At 32.2% G+C, this 12,288-nt stretch overlaps 1 protein-coding gene across 3 annotated transcripts; it reads left to right on the forward strand.

Moving 5' to 3' along the window:
• Window positions 1-4,000: 4,000 nt before the first annotated feature.
• On the forward strand, window positions 4,001-5,701 carry LOC113692206 (protein GL2-INTERACTING REPRESSOR 1). 3 transcript variants are annotated; one of them, XM_027210574.2, is made up of 2 exons: window positions 4,001-4,673; window positions 4,825-5,701. In XM_027210574.2, the coding sequence occupies exon 2, from the start codon at window positions 4,882-4,884 to the stop codon at window positions 5,236-5,238; it is 357 nt and encodes a 118-aa protein (XP_027066375.1). In that variant the 5' UTR covers window positions 4,001-4,673; window positions 4,825-4,881; the 3' UTR covers window positions 5,239-5,701. The 3 variants fall into 3 exon arrangements, with proteins under 3 accessions (XP_027066375.1, XP_027066374.1, XP_027066376.1); XM_027210573.2 differs by having other exon boundaries at window positions 4,001-4,616; XM_027210575.2 differs by having other exon boundaries at window positions 4,001-4,513.
• Window positions 5,702-12,288: the final 6,587 nt, after the last annotated feature.

Raw genomic sequence — 12,288 nt, forward strand, 5'->3', positions numbered from 1 at the left:
AAATGGGTATTCATTCTGTATTGCCCACTTCACCTTCACACGTTTGCTTGCCTATAAAGTATAGGTAGCAAATAAATTCATTTATCTAAATTTACCTATACTCATCCATGAATAGATGAGTATATGTATCTTAAATTTTTGCATATGGATATAAATGGGTTACCCAATAATATCTATTTAACAAATGGGTAGATATTATTGGGTAACCTATCCAACTCAATTAATCCATTTAGAAATTGTTTTCGCCCAAATCTCCTCTCTTCTCCCACCCAATTTTTTTTTTTTCAGATTTTTCATTTTGTTATAATGTTAACTACTTTTGTTTCATTATTATTATTATTGGTTGATTTTATCTTATCATTTTATTTTCTCTTAGTTTGTTAACTTGTTCATTTTTCTGCATTACCAATTTATAATAAGTTTTAGCCTCTTTTCCTACCTTTCCAAAATGAATTTATACACGAAGAAATGCTAAGGGTTTCAAAATTTTTGGATTAAGTTTTTATATTAACTTTTGAGTTCAAATTTTTATATTCTTATTGTTTAATTATTAAATAATATGTCATTTTGCGACATAGAGTACGGATGAGAAAAAATTTGGTAATTAGGTTTATTGAACATTATAAGCAAATATTTAAAACTAATGATGGGTGCACAGGGTAGTATAAATTGATAACTTAGTTTGCAAAAATAAATTTAAATGAGTTTACAAAAAATTAAAATAAATGGATAATTTGATTACCTAATTCATTTTTTGACTTATCCATTTATACCAATTTAATTAAATGTTTATAAATGGGTTAACTCACTTATATCCATTACCCATTTTAACCAACCCAAACCCGTCCAAATCACCCATTTTGACACCTCTATTACAAAGTATAAACCTGGGGGACTACTTTCATTCATATTGTTGTCAACGGCTACTGTTCTACTCAAAACACTCACACCAGTTTAAGTTTCTCAATAAATAAAGAAAAAATGCAGCATTTTGAAATTAGTTAGGCAGAAAGTAAATTTACCTGTAAACTAATAGTGGTAACATGAAAGCTCAACATTGAGTATCATTATTATTGCTCTAACAAATGTGATTTTCGATGAAAGAAATCCTTTGCAGGTGAAATTTTGCGAAGACCCTTTTCTTTTTTTTTTTTAAACATGATGAATAACAAATGGTGTGTTATAGACCAGATAAGAAACCCTTTAGATGATATTATTATGTAGTAATACCAGATTTCCTAACTCGATATTCATCAAAAGGCAAAAGAATCTCTTTATGACGACGAAATTACCTTAGAGGGGGCATCATTCAAACTTGAATCCGAATCAGATCCATGATCGAAATTTCTCTTGGTTGCTTGGATAGTTTAACCGCATTTTCGGAGCATTGACCATTTTTTTTTTTTTTTGCCCTTTTCACAGCATTGACTTCAGTCCGCATATCACAAATATTAATTTTCCACGTGCTTCAGGTAAATAATTAGGGGGGACATGTCGCTGTTGACAAGAGTAATAGGTACATTCCGAATTTGCATCAACAGCAATCTCATCAGACCTAACTTAAATTTAACCCCACTCTGCAGTTCAAGGCTCCCAGTCTTTTTTTTTTTTTTAATTTAACCCCTGGTCCATTATAAATTATCCTGAAAACAATAGAATTTATTATATGAAAAGCTTAAATATATGAACATCTTTAATAAAAACTCTTAACCAATTAAAAAGAAAAGATAAAAAGAAAGACCCGGGGGGGGGGGGGGGGGGGGAAGAAAAACAAAAATCTATGCAGACTGTCGAGTTGCATGGAACGTATGATGCTTCAAATCATTCAAGTGCTTTAAGAGACTCATTTTTATCCGCATTGCTGGATCCAATTTTTCCCAATTTTTTCATTAAGCCTGTTCCTCGCCATTCCAGACCTGAAGTTATGCGGGCAAAAAAAAAAAAGAACAAATAACTGAGATACCAGCACGAGGCGCGATTCATCAGCAATAAAAATTTGCTGTTCTTTGAACGAAATGGGAAGGAAGTAAACTCTGAATCCAAAAGATTTTATTAGAAATGACTTCTCAGACTAGAGATTGAATCATCTAGTTTGAGAAGTCATGAAACAATTGATCCTAAAAAGTGAAATAGAACAGCAAATATTAAACAGGAAAGAACTTTCTTTTTTTTTTGTCGATTCCTGAATTTGAATGATATAAAAAGCAAACGATTTGCAAGACATAATAACAATATGCTTTCTGAGCTTGCCGGGGTCTTTTTTCTTTTTTTCTTTTCTGCCCATATGCAGTACTTGAAGCAATGTAGGAGGATCGGCTAAAGTTTACTGTTCAAGGACATTGCCTTGTTAATTGTTACCGTAAAAATGATTTGTTGTTGACTTGATTCCCAAATCCGCCAATCTGCATTTTTTGCTTTCTTCCTTTTCCTATAAAAGGGGACAAATTACTAAAGTCTATTGTGTAATTCTTGGGATCGCTCCACTACAAAATTTGGTTGACTTTTTTTTTTTTTTTTTTTAAGGACTCATTAGTTATCACAGTTGACTTTCGATGATAGAGAACATAAATCGGATATGGGTATTTGATTTTCTTACCAGTGTCATTAAAAGCTTCACATGATGATGCTTAATTGCAATAGTTAAGAAATTTTGTCCATCTGTCCAATTCGTATTCAAGTTTAGGTTGTAATGATTCTATTCATCTTTTGTCGGTCCTGTAACAGTAGTAATAGGCTAACACGGTTTGGTAAACTAATCGTTTGGTAAACTAACCAATCGTTTGGTAAATTGGTTTATTTAACCTTAAGTATTAAAAAAAAAAATCTAGTTTCGGATTACGCTACGGTCAAACACTCTTTTTTACATAAAAACGTCATTAACTTATGGGAATAACATTTACTAATAATAGGAGCATTATTTTTGTAAAAGTAGACTAACAAAGTCATGCGAAGAACTATGCTTAAAAGCATTAAAAGAAGATGAGCTTTTGATTTGTGGTTCAACCCTGTTCAAACGCTGTTTATTTTTCGAGATGAAAAGGAAATTCAATTTGAATCAGTTCAAAAGTTCAATTTTTAATCGATTCTTAATTGGATTTGATCGGTTCAATTAATTTTCTGAGTTGACTAATGAATCGGACTGATATCACTTCACTACTATTTGACCGATCAATTTCGACATGAATTTCAAACCATTGTTAAAAGAAAATGTGTTAAATTTAAAATAAAAGCAATCAATTGTACGAAATTCAGCATAAGATTTTTTACGGGTTTGACTAATGGGTGCGGTGCTAATTTTTCAGCCAAAATGTTATAAATTTAAAACAATGTTTAAATGTAGGGGTGCAATAACTATACGACTCAATCAAAAGTAAATCAACCACTTCCCAAGTTAATTTAAAAACTTGCATTCTGGAATAAATATACTTTTCACCAGGCTGACCGATGTAAATAATGCAGTTTTCCAATATAAGAATATGATCGATGTTCAGTTCAGGTTATTAAATGGCGGTTAAACAAAGATTTGTTCAAAAAAAAAAAAAAAAAAAAAAAAAAATCACATCGCGATTCTGAATTTCCACTCTAAGATTTGTTCAATCAAAGAGTATTAATCATTTCTGAAGCTCAACATTTGAAATTCAACTAAATACATTAACTCGCAATAAATGGGATATTGATTACAATAAATTATATTGGGCCGATCCAAGAAGTAATGCTTAGCTGCTAAAATCATAGCACCGGCGGCGAGAAATATGTCCATCAAACCAGCGTTGGAAGGTCAATAATATTACGCAACCTCTAAAGGTTAGCAATTAAACTCAAATCTGCCAAAATCGCGAAGAGTCCAAAACTTTGACAAAAGGGATAAAAAAAAAAAAAAAAGAAAAGGCATCACTCTTTGAATGGGAATGGATACATACGTATACGAAATTTATAGCAGTGTGGTTGGATTTGTTAGCTAATAAGTAAAGCTTTATTCAAAGTTGTTGAGCTTTCCTTGGCGTTCGTTGTATTGAATATTGATGATCACTCTTCTTTTTTCTCTCTACTACACATAATAAAAACACGCAGAGATAAACACACACATACCGACTGATCAATAAGCAATGAATGAGAGAGAGGCCTTCCTGCACTTAAATTTAATTGCAATATTTACTCCAAATTTCCCTTTTCTGCAACCATCTTGGGATTTCCCCCCCCCCCCCCCCACAATTAATACATTTCCTGTCCCTCAATTTACACTCTCTCGTCTTCTACCATTCCCCGCCTTCAATTCTCCTATTCACTACACATCTTCTCTCCTTTCCACCTCTTCCCCATAATTTAATTTTGAACTTTAAAGCAATCTCCTCTCTCCTCTTCCCTATTCTTCTTGTATATATAATGGCCTTACATGTCCATCACCAACAACAACAACAACCACCCCTGCTCTTCCTGTATTCACACTTCAAGCTGGTGGTGCAGCCAAAAGCTCTAAGCTGAAATTCCGGCAACCCTGCCTTCCATCTCTCTCGTAAAGTAACAAAACCCTTTTCCAATATCTACAACACCCTTTCTGGCTCTCTCCTCCTCCTCCTCTGCCTTTTAGGTTGACTAACTGTTAATCAATCTAAAAGGTACACGAACACACGCATACGTTCACTTGTCAATCAAAACTGAATCAAATTTCGAAGGTTTAATTTGTTTCAGTTTTGACGACATGTTTTTTATACTTTACATGGCGTGATCAATGAAATATCCTTCCATCCTTTTTTCCTTTGTATAAGATGATTTTGACGCTCTTTTTTTTTTTTTTTTTGAACTTTCTTAATGTTGTTTGTACAGCGAGAAAAAGATAATTAACGGAAGAGAGCGAGATCCCTGAAAGAACGAGGCATCATCATGAGTCGCAGGAATGGAAAAGCTCCAAAACTTGATTTGAAGCTGAATTTGTCGCCGCCAAGAGGGAACCTCCGCCTTCAGTCGCCGAGCCGATCATCGACGGTGTCGCCGACATCTCCGCCCAGTTCTTGCGTGTCCTCCGAGCTCAACCAGGACCAAGACACCTATACCTTCTCCAACAGCCCTGATTCGACAGCAATGATAGTGGCGGGCTGCCCCCGCTGCCTGATGTACATCATGCTTCCGGAGAAGGATCCCAGATGCCCCAAATGCAAGAGCACGGTTCTGCTAGAAGTGTTCAATGAGGGCACCAAAACTGGCGGTGCCCCCAAGCCCACCTCAACCACAACCACCTAGATCAGAAGTGGTAGACTTCTGCCTCATATTACTAGGAATTGTTACCTTATCTTGTCCGCCTTGGCTCTACCCTTTTTTTTTTTTTTTGTTTTGGGTTTGGGTTTTTGGAAGAGGGGGGGGGGGGGGTGGTTTCTTTAAAAGTGACTCTATTTAGACTCCACTTTTTTTTTTCCATTGCATTTTTTACAGTTGACGGGGACCAGGGAAAAAAAAAAGGGAAATTAGTAATATATATATATATTATATGCATGGATTGAGTGGAATTTGAATAGTTTCCACTTTTCTTTTATCATTTCCAATTTCTTAGGCATAGGATGCAGCCTTTCTGGGATAGCAGAAGATGTTATGGTGGTTCTGAGACAGTGTAAACGGGCTATATAACTAGAAAACAGCCCCACTTTTTTGTTATCAAAAGGAAAAAAAAAATGAAAAAGGCCAGGTCATTTTCTGCCTTGTTTTTCCAGTGGGATTTTCATCAATGTCGTTATGTAATGCATGATGCCATATTGCCAATCACTGATTACCGATCAGTCGATACGCTGGTGGATACCGCAAGTGTGAGTACAAATTTCACTTAACCGAAAATTCAGAAATTGGCCACGATGCTCTCGTACTTGAACTTGAACTCTTGAAGAAGAGCAGCAGCAGCAGCATATAATTTTTTTTGTTTGTACGGTCCCACTAAATTGCCACGTGCACAGCCCCCACAAAATTCAACTAATTCGTAGGCCTAATTTTGCCGGATAATTCTCCGTTCCTATGCCACGTCAGCTTATGCATCGCGTTACGCATAACCTTCTGAGAAGGTCCAAAATAATTGTCAAACACGAATCCAGCATCATCACCTGCTGGTTTTTAGTTTTTACCCACCCACATAGAAAACCAAACAATTACTATCAATGAAGAAATACTACTAGTAAGTAAACAGATGAAAAGAAGAACGGTAAATAGATCCATTTTCCCATGAAGACCAAAAAAAAACAAAGAGAGAGAGAGAGAGAGAGAAAGAAAAAGGAAAAAGGTGAGTAATTAAGGTTTGGTTGGAGGAGGAATACATATGGCAGCAAGCTGGAGCGGGCAGAAATTGAATTCGCTCCAAGAGAAGCGGGCAGGCATGAAAACATTAATGTGATCCCAAGTTGTTCAACGTCAACATTATTGTTATTAACCATATAATACTACGTACTAATCAGCTGAAATGATAACACGATACCGGCCTACATGCTTGTGACGTAATTATTAGGTCAAAGACGAAAGAAAGTAATGAGAAGGGTAATTAAGTAAATGTGAAGGACCCGGGTAGCTCGGGCATTGAAAAAAAAAAAAAAAAATGGGGGACTATTTCAGAATGATAGACCATTAAAAACAAATAAATGCAAAGAGTAATTGAGACGGTTGAGAATAATGAAGAGTATTGCGTCATATGATAAATACAAATTGAATTCGCATCCTTTCCTTGCTTCCTTTGCCCTCCTTACTTCTCTTTCCATCTTCTTTTTTTTTTTTTTTTTTTTTTTTTTGCATTTATCGACATTTGTACTACTGCTACTACTTTCATGATGCACTGCTATGGGGTGGTATGTGCAAATAAATTGTCTGCTTATTTTTGCAACATTGCACCAGCTTTTTACACTTGTCCCACTAAAAAAATCCCTAAAAAAATCCGATCCCATGTCCTTTCTCTACTTCAACAATGACAGATGCTTCACCTTTCTGTTCTTGACATTTCTAAACTCCCTTAATTTCGTATAACAGACCAATTTTACCACATTCCACTTGTGCTCATTTCACAAACCACTAGTATAATTAGCCATCCGATTTTCTTTTCTTTATTTCTTTTTCATTAAAAAAAATTTTTTTTTGGGTTGTCAAGGTGTATTAATGTGCTCCATGTGGTGATAATTACTCTCGTACAAAGAAAGATAATGCATCAACCCCGACTTTGTTTGTTAGATGTTAATATTTAAAGGGGGCCAAAAAAAAAAAAAAAACAAGCAAGCAAGCAAGCGACACCAAACTCCCAATTTAGTCGAGGGCCAAAAATGTCAGACACTAAAACATCACACACAATCTGATGAAAGCTGAAAATGTGGCCTTTTAAGTAGTAATATCTTTTATCGTTTGGAAAAAAAAAAAAAAAAAGTAGTAACATAATGAGGAAATACCACGTACAACTGCCCAACCAAACTCTACGTTCTACAACATAACCCAAATTTTGTCCACAAGTTCATGTGGAAAACGCAGGAGTGACGTTACACACACGCTTTAACTTTGGAAAATTAGTTTTTAGGTTTAGAAAAACTAGTGTTTTGACCCGTGCTATGCATGGGATTATATTTCAAATCAAAATAATATTGTATATATTTATATATTATGGTACAGAATAATAAATATATATACTAAAATTTTTAAAGAAGTGATGCTTAATATTTTGAAAAAAAAAATTAATCTATAATGATTTACATGATAAAAGAATTGTTAATGCATTTAAGGAAAAGGTTATGTTGGGTGGTAAGGTGAGAAGAAATTTCTTTAAAAAAATCAATTTATCAATATCTGACAAAACATATTATGTTATACTCATATATCAATACTTATAATATAAAAAAATAAATTATAACCAATTTATTTTCTTCCATTTTTAGAAAAAAAATCTTTCTCCTATCTTGTGCCCCTATAATTGTTGAATGCATTTAGATTAGCATTTTTCATAAACTTTAACGTATATTTAAAAAAAAATCTCCATAATATGTGGTTTTAAAATTTTCAAAATTATTAAAAATCACCGTCATTTTTCTCTTCTCTTATCCGACACCTAGTCATTAGATGCTTTCTACGACTTTCATATCTTATATCATGGTATCACTCTCTCTATTATCTTTGTCATATTCCTGCAATCCCTTTTCTTCTTCTCTCCCTTCTCTGCCCATCTTTGTAACACATATTTATTTTTCAACATTTCCTGTCACTTTTCAACTTCTCACTATTTTCTTTCCTTTCTCCCCCTATACCTAACCTCTAAATTCATATCCCTACACCCAATATATTTAACTTTACCTATCATAATGAAAATATAAATTTGAAAATTTATTACAATGGTTGCAATTATTAGTATCTAATAAGGGGAATGAAAAACTGATAATATCTATAATATCCTCAAGTATTACAATCAATATATATATATATATATTTTTAACATAGCAAATACATATTTACATATGATGATAGCAATAAGAATACATAAATAATTAATGATATCAAAAGTTATCCTTAGTGTTTGGGTTTTGCACTCTTATTCAAATCTAATGTCTAATTTGGGTCAGATATATACAAATTAAGTAGTATTTTAGGGTTGAATGTCCTATATCTTTCTTTTAAACTATAATGTTACTTTTAAAAAAAAAATTGGTAGAATTGCTGTTGTTATTATCATTATTTTTTTTATCAAAAATGAATATTTAAAAAAAATTTCACGTTAAAAGGCTAGTAGTACTTTGTTTTTTATTTAGTGATTTCATAATTTGGATTTCACAAATGGTATCATTTTTTATTTTTTAAATCCATAACATTATTTCATGAATATTTTTTATTTAATTTTACCCTTTTACTTAGGATTACTAAGTTAAAAGATAAAATATTGTCATTTACTTTTTACTTTTACTAAGTTTGGCAATGCTTTCTTTTTATTTACCCTCCCACTAATAAACTTCAAACCAAATTTCTATATAAGTGGAGTCAATACTTTTTTAAATTAGAAAGGCATGGAAGCCACTTCTTACTTAAAAAAATATTATTTGCACTCCATTTTTTATTATTTGCAATTCCACTATTTGTTTTATCATATAGTATAATTAATGAAAATTATATAACCAAAATGATTATTGAAGTGTGAATAACAAAAATGGAGTATAAATAATCTTACTTATTTAAATTAATAAGAAAGCACAAATAGGATAACATGCATATTAACCAACAATTTGAAATGAAATGATTTTAAAAGGTAACCAACAATTTCAAATGTGAAGAGTAGATGTGGAAGTTGAGAGAAATATATTTTATAAATTAAATTAAATGTGAAATGCTAGAAAAATGGAATTGGTAGTGGGAAGATGCGTGGAGGCTTGTTGTTAAAAATCCCTTCTCAAATTTATATAGATATAGATATAGATTTTAAAGTTGCATCTTATTTGACCCCACTAAATTTTAACAAATTTTATTTTCTATATACATTGACCCCAAACAATTGAAAATTCATAATTGTTATCATCACATGAATTTTGTATTTATTTCAAGTTATTTATCAAAGTTATTTCAAGAATAAATTCTTCCAGAGCACTCGTAGGGTACGTACAATAATGAATATTTCAGAAGATAAGTACTCTAGGGTACAATTATGAATATTTTGGGTGGTAGGTGGAAGGAAAGGGTGGTACATTTTTCTTTTAAGTTATTTTTTAGTATTTTTATTGGGTGTATTTGGGATGTTTTTAGAGTTATTTTTTGAGTGTATTACCGTGTACTTGTATTAGAAAGACTAGTTAGAATCAAAGTGCATACAAAGGTATTTGGAATGTTTTTTAGAGGTATTTTTTAGGTGTGTTTGGATTGAGATGATTTGAGATAAAATAATTTGTTTCACATATTTTAATTACCTTTTTATCTTTCTAATCACCTTTTTATTTCACATACATCATATCACAAAAAATGTTATAGTAATTATCTCAAATAAATCATCCAAATAAACTCCTATCCAAACAAATTCATGTATTGTTTTTAACATACATTTTTATAAACTATAGTGAGAATGGTATAGCACGTAGCACGAAAAATTTTTTATACTAGCTGGAGCAAGTATTGGTCCAACCTGGGGCTTTTTAATTGGATTCAATTATTTAGACCCAAAGTCCATGTACAGTTAGACCCCAAATTTAACGGTTCAAACTAGAGATGTACGCGAGCCGAGTCGTAATCGAGTAGCTCGCGAGTAGCTCGGTCAACGGTTTGACTTGTATTCGAGTTGACCAAGTTCGAGTCGAGTCTCGAGCTACTCGATTGTCATTCGACTCGAGTTTTGAGCCAATATTTTGAGGCTCGAGACTTGTCGAGCTACTCGTCGAGCCGGGGTATTTAAATAATATATTTATAATTTAAATTATATATATGTATTATAATTATAAAATGACCATTATGGGTATAAGTTTTACGGAATTTACATTCGAGTCGAGTCAAAAAACTTGATTAGACTCGATTTGATAAGGTTTGACTAAAGGTCGAGCCTTATCGAGTCGAGTCTCGAGGTTAAAGCGAGTTCCTCGAGTCAAGTTTCGAGTATCGATTTTTTGTACTCGATCGAGCTCGAGCCGAGTTTGAGCCTAGGTATATATGAGTCGAGTCGAACTCGAGTATAGCAATACTCGAGCTTGACTTGGCTCGATTACATCCCTAGCTCAAACGGGCTAATCTCGGACTAGTCGGGCGTTGTCAACAAGACCTGTGCATCATAAATATTCAAGTCAAAACAAGACCTCTGCATCATAAATTTGAATAATTTTAACTATTGTTAATAGGTAAAGAAACGTGTCATGCATAAATGCAGATGTGCATTGTTGGAAATGGGAATAGATTTCACTAGGAAGGAACCAAATCCGTTTCAAGACCGATAGACAATTTTATAAGAATAATCGGTGAAAGCCACTTAATTAATGGGCAGATGACAAGCTCTGGCTAAAAAACCTAAGTTTTTGGGATAATTTCAAAAACCTCCATTGAGGTTTTTGATAATTTCATTTAGCTCTCTCGAAGTTTTTATAATTACACATACCTCTCTTATCATTTAAAATGATAATACTACCCCTAAATATTTTAATGCAATTCCCTTGCTTGATATGCTTATACTTAGAATGACTTTTAAATTTTTTTTTTCATTATTTTTCCTTCTTATTCCTTTTTATTTAAATTTTTTGTCAATAAAACTGTAAAACTACCACTATTATCTCTAGTTTCTATTGTAACCAAATGTTGAATTAGTGAATTTTTTAATGTGTTAACTTTACACGTAATACAATATTTTTTGCTAATCTTTGTTTTTTTTTTACATTAAAATTAAAAATAAATAAAAAAAAGGTCAAAAACCACTACTAAATTATGATAATCCCACTATTCGAAAAATTCATAAATTCTAAATTAATTATTTTGACATTTTTTTCCTATCTTATAAATCTAAATTCATAATAAAATATCATAAAAAATATCCTATCATAGTGATAAATTTGCTATTATTAATATTATAGTTGTTTGTCAAATAACAAGTATGGACATGAAAATTTTGACACATTTTCCTTATAATTACACTAGATAACCTTATAATTGGATAGGGAAGTAAATTAAAACTCACTACACAATGGCATTTTTTGAGTATTCATTTAAAAATTTAATCAAATTAATATTATTTTAAGGTTTTGTTACTAAAACTATCAAATCAAATGAGGTAAGTGTAATTTTTCAAATTTCATGAGACCTTAGTGAAATTGTTAGAAATCTTAGGGGAGGTTTCTGAAATTATCCCTAAATTTGTTAGTATTTTTTTCTGAACTAGACAAACTAAAACAAAAAAAGCACTAACCACCGAACTCAGAAGTGGTGCAAGAAAACGTTTTTAATCCCATTGCGTAATTCCAATGCGGCCTTTCTTACGCGACTAAAAGGAATGTCAAAACCATAAAATCAACGGAAAAATATGTGCTCATTTTAATGAACCAAATTTTGCTTCTAATTAAAGAAGGAAAAATTATTAATTTTTACATTATACAGCTATGCAAACAAAGTGTAAATAAAAAAAATAAATAAGTAAGGATCTTATTCTTTGTTCTCCTAATTCGACTATTCTTTTTACATACTGAATTCCCCCAGCTAGTAATCTCAACTTGCATAGTTTAGCAATATCAGTTAAAGAAACACAATTGCCGACATGATTCAGAGTAGCGCGGTAGTTTTATCTACTTTCATTATATATTTTTAATTTGGATCATATAATTAGAAGTTAGAACTCAT

Source organism: Coffea arabica, chromosome 6c, assembly GCF_036785885.1.
Source record: "Coffea arabica cultivar ET-39 chromosome 6c, Coffea Arabica ET-39 HiFi, whole genome shotgun sequence".
NCBI lineage: Eukaryota > Viridiplantae > Streptophyta > Magnoliopsida > Gentianales > Rubiaceae > Coffea > Coffea arabica.

What these genes read in the sequence shown, in the direction of transcription:
- LOC113692206 (XM_027210574.2), top strand. Translation starts at nt 4,882, where the DNA reads ATGAGTCGCAGGAATGGAAAAGCTCCAAAACTTGATTTGAAGCTGAAT.